Below are 15440 nucleotides of genomic sequence, written 5' to 3' on the forward strand. Positions count from 1 at the left end.
TATATGGCAAGATGCATCAAGGCAGTTGATCTGACTACAAGCCAGCTTATGACAAAGAAGTAGTTTTCAACCAGACAAGCTTCCTGATTTTACTCAACACTTAAGTCTTCATGGATGGTAATGTCAGCACAGGAGAAGTGCAGGACACGTCCATCCTCAGTATTCAGGAGCAGGCTGCGCTTACTATTGTGAAATTACAGATGCAAGGCACAGGCAGCTCTTAGGCTATTTGGCTATGTTACATATTTCTTTTGGCAGATATGTAGCTGAAGAAAGCAGGGTTGTTTGAGGGAGCTCAGGGTTCATTGGAGCCTGCTTGATTATGTTGATCTGCTTTCATCTTTAAAATGTGTGTGAGCTGAGATGTTTAGCTTAGCTTGAGAATGGTTAAGTTCAAAAGGGTGGTAATCCTTGCATTTCTGGGGAAAGCAGGGTGCCCTGTACTACTGAGAGCAGCCTGAAAGTTCCATTGATGGGAAGTTTTGTTTGCAGTGTTTCAAATATTCTTCACGTTATTGGTGCACAGAATGTAAGTTAAAACCCCTGCATCAACGTTTCTCTCTGTGTGATAGAGAACTTGCTGTTCTATCAGAACCATGGTATTTGTATGTTTGGAGGGGTCTGGACAAAGTTGGTAGTCTGTTGAAGCTGGGAAGTAATAGAGGCATTAATGCTGTCCTAGTGATTAGGGACGTGTGTTTTTTATCTTTCAAGTAGGGCACACTGTGTAATTATACAATTCAAGCTGATACCCAAAACTCAAGTACACTTAAAAATGTAATCATTGAATAGTCTCTTCAAAAACTAAGCAGATACCAAACTGTAAGTGTCCAGGACTTAAGGACACTTTGTGAAGAACCCCACTACCACCACCTTTTTTTGAATTCTTATATTTCAGTAATATTTAGAGAGGAGAGGGAGTTGTTTTTTCTTTCAGTGATAGCAGTGCCTAGTATGCTCAAGTACAACTTTGGGCATAACTTTTTGGACTCCCCACAGTGCCCAAGTGTTCTAGCTGAGAACGGCAGAACATCAGATGTCAAACTTTTAGGTGCTTAGTGGAACGGTTCAGAGCTGCTGGGAGCTTAGTTTTAGTGCTGGGGAGCAACTGGTAGGAGCTTGGGTGTTTGCTTATGTGGAGGGTCTGCGTCATAGGAGGGCATTTGAAAAGTAGTCTAGTTGGTTGTGATTGTATCCATCGTATGCGTTATATTCATGCAGCAAAACTTTTACCAAAGCATGGAGGTTTGTAATTTTTCTGTTAGCTTTCTAAAAACTTTTAGGCAGTTAAATGAGTAGCTAGTTTTAGAATATTTATTTTTTTAATTAGCACTGCTCAAAATCATTAACATTGCAACACAAACCCTTTTCCTACTTGTTGTTGTTCAGTAGTCATAGTACTATTAGACAAAGTTATATTTGCTCTTTTAGTGAAACTTGTGTTTTCATTCCTATTCAAGTTTTTATTTACATTTTAATGTGTAGAATGTTAGAGAGAGGTTTAATCTTCTTGTTTATCAAGGTTTATTTAGGGAAAACCTTAAGGGTTTTTAAATTCAAAAGCTCTTCTGCTTCTTTTTTCGTGTACTAGTTAGTCTAATAAAACACCCTGCCCCTACTTAGTAACTTTGTCTTGAATATGTCCTTAACAAAAATAATAGAAGTGCAAGTCTCTTGTTTTTCTTAGCTTGCATGTTCATTTTCAAATAAAGATGGATTAAATCTTCAGTTAATAGTTCTGGTTGTACAAATTAACAATTTCTTGCTCCGTTCAATATCTTTTTTGATAACACATACAGAAGTGGTTTTGCTTGGTGGTACTTTAGAATTCATTGTTTATGAGTTTAGTTAAAGCATTCTAAACAGGTCTTGAGCTATACATGTCAACCAACAGTCTCATTTTTATATAGATAATTTGTATCTCTAGCTTCTAGTACATAAAAAATAGATTTTACTGTTCACATTGTCCTGAATACGCTAATCCCAGGTACTAAATTTGCTATCATCTGTGTGCCTCTCTTGTTAGAGGCATTTTTCTTTCAAAAAAAAAGAATCTTTTTATATTGTCCTTATTTTCTAGTAGGTTTTAAGATGTGTAATTTTAAATGCTTGTTTTTGTCTGTGTTTAAGTTGAAATAAGCATATAATCTGAAGATAACTTGGCTGTAATGTGTTTAGCTTATTTAAACTTGCTGTCTGTGCAAGCATCTAGCTGTAGAGACGTAAAGCTGAGTGAAAGAACGTAACTCCCATCTGAAAACAAGTGACAAGATTAAAGGCTCAAATCTGCACTGAATAGCTTCAAAATCTTAGACTATATTAGGCCTTTAACTGTTTCTAATCATTAGTTTCTAATGTGTGACAGTAATAAAAATTGTACGGTAATCCCAACTTAGATGTAAAGAGTTAAACTATTGGAAGATGCAGAGAATCTGTAAATTACCAATAGTTATATCTGACTCTAACTTCTTTATATGTCCTTTGTGGATGAAGTTCAGTATCAATATATGCAAGAGTTGGAGAATTTCTGGCATAATTTCTAACATATCTTTAGTACAGAAACACATGGTCACTGTATTTTATCCTGACAAGTTTGGGTGGGAATGAAGCTATTTAAATTCCACTGCTTACATATTCTTTCTCTCATAGGATCTTATTTCTTCTCGACCTTCAATTCAGTTTCAAGGACTCCAAGGGGTGAGTATTTTATACTCTTGTTATATTGGTGAATAGATTCAGCATAAATTAATCTTAATTTAAAAAAAAAATCCTGCGAACTTTTTTTAATATGTGCTTCGTTGCAGATGTGTTTCATTGTATATTTAGTTGAGAGTTATAGCTCAACATGGAAAAGAATCATGCTTGAAATATGCTTTTTTTCTTGTTTGTATCACCTTTTAGCCTAAATTTGAAAGGAAAAGAAACTGTAAGACAATACTACTTCCACAAATACGGGAAACTGTGATCCTGTTCCAGCCTAAGTCTGACTGAATAGTAGTCAGATTTTTTGGAGAATCATATCTGTAACAAAGCTATTTATATGGGCAAAATTGTCTTAACACGGGAGTATTTCTAAGAAAACCTTTTCTCAGTATAGCTTATTCTCAATACAAATTCTACTGGCAAAAGAATTTCCTTGCCAGAATAAATAACCATCTTGGCTAAGATGGTTAACCAAAATAGCTGTACCAGAAGCTAGTCAAGGATGGAGTGACTGGGAGTACAGTTCAATTTGAATCCATGCTACCATCAAAAGGGAAAGTCATACTTGCTAGTCTGGCTAAAAAGTAATCTGGTAAAACCAACCAACCAACCCAACTGATCAGCTTCTGGTCTGCTGAGTGTAGCAGCAAGAGTGCTAATGCTGCAAGGTGGGGAGCAGGAATGTGGACCTAAAACTGGCTCAGGCTTCTCATGAAATTGTGCTGTAGTGTAGACAAGTAACCTTAAGACATGGTTACAAAATTTCTGTAGTTCAGGTCTGGGCTGCTGGTGAGGGGCAAGTCCTGCCCTTATGCTCTGACTTGGACCAGTGCTAATGGTTATGCAGCTGCTTAGTGAGCTGTATCAGGGAAGTGATCCTGCTGAGGGAAGGGTGATGTTTTCCACCTCGCTTGCTCTATCTGCCCGAAGACTAGCCCTTACAAAGGGGGAGGCAGTGAGGAGAAATGCAGCAGCATCCTTTTAGGCACCTGCATGGATTTTTCGTGCCATGGCCATGTAACCATTCTGAAGTTTTGTTCAGTGTTTTGTTCTTGTTTACAAAACCTAAAACATTATGGTTTTACCTCATTTGTTCGAAATAAGTCCTCAGTTTATAAATAAGTAACCCGCCTATTGGTATGCAGTCCTGCAAATATTGCGTTGTGAAAGAAAAATTGTCAGCACTCTTATCTACCCTACACGTTCTCTTTTTCTGCAAAAGCTTATGTGCTTGTATTTTCTCAAGTAACTACTTTAAAGCAGTAGCATGAGAGTTTGGAGACACTGGTAGACTGGAGGTACCTTTATTCCTAAGCTGTAAACATCTGAGGGTTTTGTTAAAGTACAGTAGTTATTAGAGCTTTCAGGTTCACCACATGTTAAATATGCATATGTCCCTAAGAATACTCTAATCGGAGCAGTAAGGATTGCTAGATCAGCATATCAGAGCATTCTGGAGGCTCATCCCTGTACTGTACATGGAAGGGAAATGCTGAGTTTATATACTCAATATCAGCACAGTTGCCTAACTAATTTTGAGGAGCTAAATTGGGAAGAAGTTTGAGTTGATGAGTTCTGGGCGGGATGATGTGGGGGTGCCCTGCTTTTACCTGACCCGGCTTTGCTTCTCTGTGGGGAAAGTGGGGGCTGCAGGGGACAGTGCTCCTTGTTTTCCTTCCTCAGCTCCAGCAATGCTGGATCTGGGCTGGGAAAGGGGTGAGGCTCCCTGGTGTTCTGCTCTCTCCCCTTTCCTCCAGAAAACGAAGAAACGGAGGGAGGACACTTGCCACCACCTCGGACTGTGATGGGCACAGGATGCTATAGTGTGAGATAGAATCACAAACTTTTTCCCATCTCTCCTCCTCCTCCACTGATTCATGCACACATCTGAAGTCATATCCGTATCTAACAAAAATGTGTGATCTACAGAAAGTTTTCGATGTTTTAATTACCTGAATTGTCTTTTAGAAGGAAAGTAATACTACAGTTGGTAACTTGCAGCCTTTATCAGCTTGTGTTCAAGTCAGCAAGAAATAATTACTCTATCAGTTACTACTTTTTAAAGACAAAGGAACAGTTCTCGAGACTGAAGTAACAACCGTTATTAATTAATAATGTTGTCATCCTTGTTTCTATTAAAAATTAGTCAGGGTCTGAGTTCTCTCAAGAGTGAAACTCAACAGCGAAGTCTGTTCCCACACTGTGTGAGATGGAAATGTTTGCAAGGACTTAGATTTTGCTTCTGTAGCAAGTATTTACAGAACTCTTCAGATCTACTCATAATTAATGAAATTCAAACTGAGGAATTTATTGAAGGAGAATCCTATATCCGAAGTATCTGCAATAGGGACAGGAATGTAAATTCATTAAGACAGGTGATTAAATGTTATGAAGTTTACTGCTGTGCATACAATAGGAGGAAGATCTTAAACTCATTCTTTCGGCATATTGTGTGGCCATGTTCTAAGTTTCCCAGAGCGCACAAAATTGCATGATAGGCTACCAGTCTAGCTTCTTTGGAAGCTCTTTTATTTGCTACCTATTTTTACAGTTGGAGCTCTGGGTGGTGAAGAATGTTAGAAGCGCATTCCACAGAATGTAGCCATTTCTTAGGTGCCGGTGCATTGCAAGTTATCTACGATGGCAAAAGTATCTTCCTTTCCCTGAAAATGTTTTTAAAAACAAGTACTGATTTTATTTGTATTCAGTATCTTCAGAATAATTCCTCTGCAATTCAGGCAGCTGTGTAATGCTCAGCAGAGACTATAATACTAACATTAAAAAAAATTTTCAAAAAAAAAAAAACTCCACCTCTAGTTATTGCATATTCTAGTCCCCTTCTGTGGGTGATCAGAAGCACTTGACGGGAGAAATAAAAGGGTTATGCTTGGGGTGATCGAAAGCTGTGTTAGATACAGGAATTGAAAGCTGAGCCTTAAGCTGGAAGAGTTTTGTTTTATTCACGTCTGATTAGAAGCCAAGACTGGCGTCGAATAGTTTTCCACAAATCTTTTAATTCTGCCTCGCCTCTAAGGTAGTCTCAGATCTGTGGACTCTGTCAGTTAGTGCTCTTATTGTTTTAAGTGATCCACAGTAAGTGCTACTTACTTGAAATTTCAGTATTTAACTTACCTTGTGTTTGTTCTATGGTTGGTCTGTGCTGTTGGTGTGGTGAGAGTGAAAGAGGCTGGATCACAAAAGTAAAACTTGATGAACGATTACATTAATGCCTTTTGAAATCTTGTCAATGTACATGTTCAGAATATTCAAGAGGAGACTTAGTCACAATCTGGTCTTCCAGATATCTTCAACCCCAACTAATTAACTTACCTGGATTATGAAAATCTTAATTTCTCAAATGCCAGTGCAGTTGATGTATTAGTATTTCTGATAGTAAAATATTGGAGTATTGTGAAAGTCGTTAAGAAAAAATAGCTCGAGAGAGCTAGGTTTCATGTCACATCAATAATTTAGCATTAATAGAAATGGCATTCTTTACAGATACTGGAACTGCTGCTGACTGAGCTTAACATTGCGAAGACAGACTTTGTATCAATGTATTTCCTAATTTGAACGTCTGCCTTTTTGGTTCCTTGGTCATGTCTCATACAAACACTTAAAAAGCAAGCTTAATTTCTTTTTCTGTTGTAGGATAGAGTTGCTCTGAAGGGATCTGAAAAGGGGTGGAAGTATATTGGCAGCCTCAGAAGGTACAATAGAAAACTCAGTGATACAGAAAGGTGGTGTGCATTTGAAATGAAAATGATTGGAGATCTTCTGTATGTGAAGCGTAATTAGCCTCTAGATGCTTTTCAGTAAGATACCATTGAAACAGTACTAAAACTTTCAGTTGTTTGTTAATTAATGAAATATATGTGAGTGTTAGAATAAACTTTTACCCCAGAGCGCACGGTTCCCCTTTCCCCCTCCCCCCCCCAAGGCGGGGGGACTTTTCTCCTGGGACATCTTACTCATAAACTATTTGGGCTATAACTTATATCTTCTGACGTAGCTGTAGGACAAAACTGCAAGAAATGGATCGTTATCCTCTTTTAGATTCAGAGCAAGCATCCACAAAGTACAGAACAGTCATGAGAAATAAAGGGGGGTGATTGTTTGCTTTTTGGAATGCATGTGCAACTTCATGACTCAGGATAATTTTAAAGAAATATCTTTTAATTAAATATTGCATTTTACACATTGTCAGTCTGGAGAATGTAGAAGCTTTGCTGTTCTAGGTAGACTATATCTAACTGATTTGAACAATGGCAATATATGCTTCATTATTACATAGTAGGGGTAAGTAAAGAAATGTGTTGTAAGTCCACAGTGATATTCATTTTTAAACAAGTATGTTCTTCCCTCCTGTGTTTTTGCTGTTGTGTTTTTAACTGTTTCTCTGCCATGTCCTGTAACTTGCTGATACCTTTCTTACATAGAGAATTTAAAGACAAAATTGATGGAAAGTACACCGTATCCCAAACTGGCAGGAGTCTTGGTTTCTTTTTATAATGCATCGGCCTTTAGCATGTTTCTGCTTTGGTTGCTATATGTATTTGGGGGAGTTGCAGCAATGCTTGTCTTTCTCCAGTAAGCTTATAAATGGAGTTGTCTAGTTTGGGGAATTGAGTATTATGCTGAAATTTGCTTGTAACTGCGTCAATTTTCTTCTGCTCTGCAAGGTAAAATTACTTTTTCTGCGAAACTCAGCCCTATGACAGTTTACAGGATAAATGGTTCTTGGGAGATGAAGATTTGATTGTCTAAAAAGGCCTAATTATGTTCCTTTGTATATCTGTTTCTAGACTAATGCTTACAGTATTCATCTTGTCAAATGCTACTTCATTTCGTGCACATCAGTGACAGTCTGGTGCCTGACTCTAGTTTCCAACTGACTTAATATTAAGGGAAATATTCTTTGCTGTGAGATCATTTAACTAAACAAAAACATTTATTTTCATCTAAGAGCTGAAGTGCTGCTTAACTGTCATGTCAAAACAAGTAGTAAAGCAATTTGAAATCAGTCTTACTTGAATTTATACACATTATCTGTTGGGGCTTTTGTCAAGATGGTTACCTTGAACACTGAATTGAGAAATATCAGCTCTAGTTATTTCTCTAAACACTGCTTGAGTGGCTGGGAATGAGACTCGTTCATGAGAAACTGAATACGGCACAGTAAGTAGGTGTTTTCGACGGCTAGGCAGTGCCTTGCATATGAGCTTTCTGAGTTATTTTAGCCCTACTTATGCTGGACTGCTGTCAGGCCTGTGGCTGAAAGCCCTCTGCAATCAGTCAGTGTTTCAGCCAGCTCGGTTTGCAGAGCATTAGCTCTGCAGTTTGCCAGCACCTTGATGTAAGGCTAGCAGAATGAACTCAAAGGTGTGGGTCTGCAGGGTGTCGCATGCAGAGGTGGAACGATTAGAGGTGTTATTGCAGAGAGTCAAACTGTAGTATCTGCAGGTTTATTGGGCAAAGACTGCCAGATGTTTCTTAGTAAAGGTGTATAACCCTGCCACAGAGCAAAGCAGAATGTTATCAACTGCTGCTGATATCACTCTAGGGAAACAATTCTTTGACCCCAAATCTATTAATGATTTTTAACCAGAGCAGGAGTAGACGTCTGAGAACTTTCTTAGCACCAGTTTTGAGTATCAATGCATGCAACTAATTAGCTGATCTCTAGCTGTGGAAAGATTGTTGTTTTGGCAGGAGCATGGGTATGTGTGGAAACAGCAATGCTAAACTCTGTGACAGAGGAGAGGAGAGAGGAACATGATTATTTCTGGAAGCTGCAGGCAGCCAGCTGAACTTCTGTAGAATTTTCATCACCTTCCTGGGAACTGAAGTCAGATACAAAGCATCTTAATTGTGCAGCTCCTTCCATAAATTTACCAAGTGGTATCTTTTAAAACGGTTCTGGTTCAAGTGTCCATTACTGTTTAAACAAATCTTTTACACTTACTTTTTCATATGTTGCAGGAATTATTGCTTATTCATTGGTAATCTCATAAAAAGCCTTTCTGAAAACACAGAATATGAAATGCCATTGTTTTACAAGGTTTTGTAATGTATTATTTGAGTGGTGGCATTACAGATTAGAGTCAGCATGGTAATATTCTTATTTGCTCATTTTTACAAGATGCTGAAACTTAGTGTTGGACCCTAGTTTAAGGGTCCCTGTCTTATTCTCTGTTCCTGTGCAAACCTTTGGTCTTCTCTCCCTGACTAATTACTTTCTGCGCAAATACTATTATCCTCCTTCATGTTGCTTGTGCACCTTGCCCTGACAAAAAAAGACCTCCAAGTGTTGTATTACTAAATACCTATTACTGCGCTGTTTCTGGAGGATTAAATCTCCTTTCACCGCTGGCCAGAAGCGTATATACTCTTAGGAAGAAATGCATGGCTGCCAGAAAGCAGAAAAAGCCTTAGTGCTTCACTGGAAACAATATAGGAAGATGGTAGACACAGCTACGCTATATAGTTTCAGTGCAGCAAAAAGAATCTAGTGGCCAACTTGCAGCTTCTTATGTTGGTGGGCGGTACAGCAGCGTAGGTGTAGGAGAGCACTGCTGCTAGCTCTATTCTGAACACAATTTTTCTGCAGAGGATTTAGAAAGGTGATGAGGAATTCCTGTTGGCAGGCAGTGAAAACAACACTATTAATTCTAAAATTCATAAAGATGAGCTGTGTGGACTTTAAGAGAGCAAGCAAATATTGCCAATGGATAGAAAAGAGGCCAGAGAATTGGGTAGGTGAAGCTAGATGAAAGCTTTTTTCCCTTTAGCGTCCTCCAGTGGTCTACAGATCAGGAAAATTGGTAAAATATATGCATCGGAAAGGGATTTTATGTGGGAAGATGTTTAAATTTGTTTGCAAGGCAGCCACGTGTAATTGTGTCCTTTCTGTAGAAAGGCATCTCAATTTCCATTTAGAAGGGGGCATTGACTATTTTTGAAGTTCTGTAGTGCAGCTTTAACAAAGGAGGAGGTTTGGTACTTGAGGGAAACAGCATTTTGCAAATGGTATGATTGCTTATTTTAAAATGAAAATAATATAAATCAATGCTAAAGTATTTTTCTTGCACTTAAGTGTTTTGATATTTCAAATCGGGCATGCCGTTTCTCGGAACACTTCTGTCCCCTTGAAGGTACAGGCTAGAGATCTGTGCTGACACAAGAGAAAGAGCAAAATTTTGAGCTTGGGAACAAGGAACCTTGGGCAAAAGCTACTGCGGCCAAGAGCCAAAGGCTGCTATGGTAAAAATTGTCCCTTTTGGGATTTGTGAAACTGGAAGGTATGTAAAATATGATAGAATGGCCCAGTTAAGGACACTACTGCCCTTTTCCAGTAACAGGATTTTGCTGTAGATGTACGTTTATTTGCCCCTTTATTTATAAAGGGGCAAGTTGAGGGAAGGTCCTTACTTACAAATAGGGACTTGTGCTCTTGTCTAAAAAAGCTGTTAGCCAGTTTCAGCCTGTAGAAAGTCAGGGACAGAGCTGCTGAGAAAATGCCTTGCTTTGAGCTGTCTGTCTCCAAAAGTTGGAACCTAATTTGTGAGACCCTGTAACTGCTTTTTTTTTTTTTTTTTTTTGATAGATTGTAGGAATTGTAGGCTTATGGAGAGAGATGTGTCTTTGAGTGAATGACTTGCATGGGACAGTGGGCAGATGTCAGTTTAGGCTTGTGAACTACCAAACCTTGTTTTTTAAAGGTAATTAAGGCTTAGAGGGGGGGAAAAATAGTGGTAAGAATAATGAGAAGAAATAACAGGAGGAGTGGCCTTACCTGCTAAGCAGCAGCTTAAAATAGAGCACTGTAAATACTCTTAACCTGCATGACATGCTACTATACCGCGGAAGAGCAAAAAGAGAGAATGGGTAGATGTATTCAGAAAGGACGATTAAATGTCTCAGGCTTGGAAAGCAAAACGTGTCTATCCTTAATTAAGGCCACTGTAACGGTATATGGTATTGCCAGAAGTGATGGAATAGTATAGGACAAAAGTTAAGAAAACTACAAGCTGGTGAAAGTGGAATCTTCAGCTTTGAAAGGAGGGAGGCTGTGGAGAAGCATCAGGAGAAAATTCCAAAAAATTGTTCTTATGTTAAAGAATCAGTGAGGACAATGTGACAGTAAAAGATTAATGATACATCTGGAAATAATTTATAAAGAGGCAGGGGATTAAAGTCAAGGGTCTGAGTTGTTCTAGTGGATATCCTCTGTTCTTAAATCCGTTAGATTATAAGAAATTGTTAGTTGGGGACATAAAATTGAAAATAATATTTTATAATTTGACTGCAGAGAGTCACAATAGTGTTTGGTGCTCATGCTCGAGTGCTCCAAGCTGGTAGTTTGTGACACTAAGGCTGGGTCAGCAAAAGCACAGCATGTAGGTTGGAGTACTCTTCAGACTGGTATGATGATGCAAATAAAATGTTCTGTAAGTAAAGTTTTTGTAGGGAAAACTCTACCTATAGAAGGGTGAAAAGAGGAGACAAAAATAGCGTGCTCATTGTGTGCTTCAAGGCACAGTTCTCTCAATATAGTCATCTGCCCGGCTTGTTTCAAGCCTTGTCTTTTTGGTCACTTAAACATGGAAGCTTATTTTCATTTAAGAAGACTTAAAAGCACTCTTGGTTGTGCCCTTTTGTTTTTGAACGGCTAGCAGAAAGCTTTACTGCTTTGTCTGAACTCTCAAATTTCATAAGAATTTTAAAATTAAACTACTACAAAACGTTTATTTTCTCATTTTTGGCTACAGTTAAAAGTGTTTGTTAATTCAGAAGGACCCTGTACCAGCTCAGTTCTGTCTTGTTGGGTTTTCCTTTAGCATATCCAAGCTGGCATCTCAATTTTCGCTATGTATGAATAAATAGCTCTGGTATCCCTTCTGTCTTATGCACAGGTGTACTTCATTTCTTTGCCCTTTGATGCTATCCATATCTTACCACAACACAGCTGTTGTTCTGGTTTTGTTTTTAGCTAGTGATGCTCTAAGAAGGGAAGGCCCTTCTGCAAATAATGCCGCTGTGTGATCACTGTAGTGAAAAATAGTTCAGGAAGCTAGCCTAGTAAAAAAATCTTTCTTCTGTAAGGTTAGTTTTCTGCCAGACTGGCACTCAATCTGTGCAGTTGCTCTCCTTCCAGAATCTGAAAGCAACTCTTCTGGCCGTGATTGAAAGCAACTCTTCTGGCCACCACCTTTTTCAGACCTCACCTTTGACAGAGGGAGGAAATAGATAAAAGGTGTGAGGAGGCAGTTCTGAAGTAAAGCTGAGAGGAAGTATGAGAAAGGAAGGATTTGAAATGAATAGCTAATCATTAGAGAGCAGAAAGTTCAGTCAAAACCATTGGAAAACTGTTAGCGTTCACCTGTCGATGCATAAACTGCATCTTCTGCTGCTTTTTCTTGTCTTCAGTCTGTGTTCTCCCTGTGTAGTCTCCTGACAGTGCAGGAAAGTCAAGGTTTGGGGATACACCTAGCCTCATCTTGATCTAGGAACTGTAGGCGTGAACAGGCAGTATTTACTGTTTTGTAAATCCTTGGCTATAGGAAGTTTCCTGCCTGAGTTATTTTCTGAAATATTACCAGTCAATTGGCTGCGAGCTAGCTGTGAGTTATCTCCTGAGACAAGTGTTAAGAGGGATCCGAGCTGAACGTTAGTAGAACCACAGCTGCTAACCTATTTGTTAGAATAATTCAAATGAGAAGGGCAATATTAGGGGGAAGACACACACGGTTCGTTTTATTAGGAGTGTGCCTAAGCCGGGGGGGAGAAGTTGTTTTGAAATATGTTTATGTAAAAAAAAAAAAAAAAAAAAAATTGTTTTCAAGGTGGCTTGTTTCATTGTTTAGACACATCCCGAGTGATTCTTTGTGGGTAAGGTGTACATAGATGCAACTTCACTTCAGAGCTTTCTACGTTCATTGCCTTTTTTGGTTGCCTGCTAGGAAGTAGACAATAGATCTAATGAAGGGTTGTAACAAAGACTTCACTGTTTCTACAAGAGCATAGATCAGCTATAAATAATGCATTGTATCAGTTCTTATTGTAGAGAAGGCTTTTACTCTTTAGAAATCTTTCTCTTTGCTGCAAGAGAATATAGCAAATTCCTTTTCAATATTAAGCAGCTTTTTAAAAATGAAAGTATTGACAACTGGCTTGTAGTGCTGCTTCCTGATACTAATAAGAATTTCTGTTCTGGACTAATACAGTTGCAATGTGTGCTTTCTTAGTTAAGGCTCCCTGGCCTTCTGCTGAAAGCGTAGCTCAAATAGGAAAAACAAACTTTGGGTCACTATGCTTATCTCAGTCGGGATTAAGTACAGCATTCAACTTAAATCAGAAGTCCTTGAACTACCTATTGAACTTCTAAGGACTATATAAACTCACAGAGTAAAAGCAGGACTGTGTATTCAAAGTAGGAAGTTTATGTGCAGGAGTTAAGTCTATAAACTAGTTTAAAGTGTTACTTGTTTCCTGTTTTTTTTTTTCCCTTACTTTGCAAAGGATGTCAGCTGCATCAAAACTTGAACTGAAGAATGTGTAGTGGCAGTAGGTCTACTCTGCAAAGCTACATGTTGTCCCCAGGCTTACGTATTTATGCTAAAAATGAGTAAATAGCATAGAACTCTAAGCAAATATATTCCAGACTTCATATTGCCTAAGTGGAAGTTGTACGTGTGCCCCTAAGAAAAGGTTACTCAGTTTAACAGGAGATAAGATCTTCCTTGTGAAGAAATAAAGAAAAAGCCTTGGAGCCTATTGAGTTGAATTCTATAGTAGTGCATGGCAGGAGGACGTTCGGTAGCGTGCAGTGCCCCAGGGTTGAGACTTGCCTGGAGGGGCCCAGGGAGCCCTGTGCTCCCTTGGAGAGATGGTGTTTGATGTGGATTTGGGGGCGGGGGGCCAGAACTGCAAAAAGCAGCAGTAACCTCTGAAGAGCAAGAAGGCGGATCAAGAGAGGCAGCAAAGAATGCTACTTACAAGTGTAGGGAAAACAGGTGGATAGCAAAACAGAGTGACACTTTGGTGACACTGGAGGATTTTGAATGTTATCCTATAAAAATTAGGATTTAAAAGGACCTTATGAGATTGTCTACTGTCCATTGTGTGGCACGTGCTTTCTGTTCCCGTCCTCCAGTTTCAGCAGCAGTCCAGTTTCTGAGATCTGTCTAGTTCTTCAGGAGATCCTTTATTGCCCAGTTGTCTTGCCTCAGGGACGATAGCCATCTCTGCAAATGAAGTCTTGCCTACCCACCATGCACATGGTGAGCAAATGATGCCCTTCTCTGATACAACTCTGTGTTTGGAGCCAGTCATCAGACCGGTCTGTGTTCTCACCTTGGGCTGGCCTGCAGCTCCTGATGTGGCAGTGCCTGGCTTTCTGGGGCTGTGCCTGCCCTTGTCCTCCTTGCTGTGGGCTCTCACGAGGTATCTGCATCTGTCTTCAACTGCTGACCTAAATAGACCTCTTCAGTGCTGAGAAGCAGAAAGACCACTTTCCATGCGCAGTCTCGCATCATCTTGCTGCAGTTGATGCTGTTATTTCTTGTTGCTGTATTCATGTTTGTATGTTCTAGTATCATAAAAATGTGATGCTACTAGCCTGCGTTCGTTTTGTTTGTCTGTAATATGCAGATCGGTTGCTGTAGAACTGCCTCCCTAGTCAGTTGATCCCCATCTGTTACTTCAAAGTACTTTACACTGCCTCTTTGAATAGTAGAATACTTCTATTTTCAGACCTCTTCTCCAATTTTTCAAGACTACTTTGCATTGTAATTCCATCATCGTATACTTTGTCCCTGCCAGCTTTGTCTTATCTGCAGATTTAATAATTACACTTCATTCCACTTCGTAAATGTTTTGGCTTTCACTTTTGAACCATCATGTGGAAAGTAGGCTTATCTGATTTAATTGGTGTAATATAATTTAAAATGCTTTTTTCATTGAGAGCTTTTGCAAAGTTTAATAAAACTGGGTTATCTGAGTTATGATGGAGTTTTCTTCAATAAATTTGCTTGTATGAGGGACAGAGCTTTGACTCTGGATACTCTGAACAGGTGCTTTTCCAATGCTGCAATAGCTACTGCTGGGTCCTTCATTCCACTGGATTCACATACCCTTAGAGAGAAACACCATGTCAACGTCCCCTCTCTCCCACTATGTTCTTGTTTTGTGTTCTTCAAAAAAGACTGCTATTTCTAACTGTAAGAACTTAAAGGTCCCCCTCATTTTTATGAATGAAAATGGTGCATTACAGATGCAATAATATAATTCTGCAATAAAACAGGCAATTGTATATGAATATAGAATGATTAAGAGTTTTTTAATACTCTAGACCTAGTCAGAAACCTTTTCCATTATATCTCTTCCTTGCTCTGTTTGAAAGTGGAAGTAACAAATAATCTGATGGTTGAAATTGAAGATGAAAGCATTAAATTGTTGTCCTCCGTTGCAGTTGGTGTGTAATTTTAAGTCTTAGATAAACATCCCCCACAATTCTTTCTGCTTTGTCCAATTTAGTGAATGCCTGAGGAATGATTATGTGGTTCTAGTGAAATTTTTGAAAAAGATATCCTAAAAATTTGAGAATGAAAGTAAATTTCTAAGTAATTTAATTGTGCAATTAAAAAAGAGCTGTCACGATGGCTGCAGTAGTTGATTCCCTCATCAGTGTCTTGTATACAGATTTTTTTTTGTGTATGTGTGTATTGGGGTGATCT

The 15440-nt window shown here is 38.8% G+C and overlaps 1 protein-coding gene across 5 annotated transcripts in view; it reads left to right on the forward strand.

Moving 5' to 3' along the window:
* Window positions 1–15440, forward strand: part of ELL2 (elongation factor for RNA polymerase II 2) — a 49682-nt gene that overhangs the window by 11579 nt on the left and 22663 nt on the right. For 4 of the 5 annotated variants that reach the window (XM_068927439.1, XM_068927441.1, XM_068927438.1 and 1 more), the window contains exon 2: window positions 2650–2697. Coding sequence is in view for 2 of the 5 variants with exons in the window: in XM_068927441.1 (XP_068783542.1) it covers window positions 2650–2697 (48 nt within the window). In the remaining 3 variants the exon portion in view is untranslated. Of the gene's footprint in view, window positions 1–2649; window positions 2698–6354; window positions 6414–15440 lie in introns of those variants that run through there. The other variant, XM_068927442.1, reaches the window with a different exon arrangement.

The sequence above is a fragment of the Struthio camelus genome, chromosome Z (genome assembly GCF_040807025.1).
Source record: "Struthio camelus isolate bStrCam1 chromosome Z, bStrCam1.hap1, whole genome shotgun sequence".
Lineage (NCBI taxonomy): Eukaryota > Metazoa > Chordata > Aves > Struthioniformes > Struthionidae > Struthio > Struthio camelus.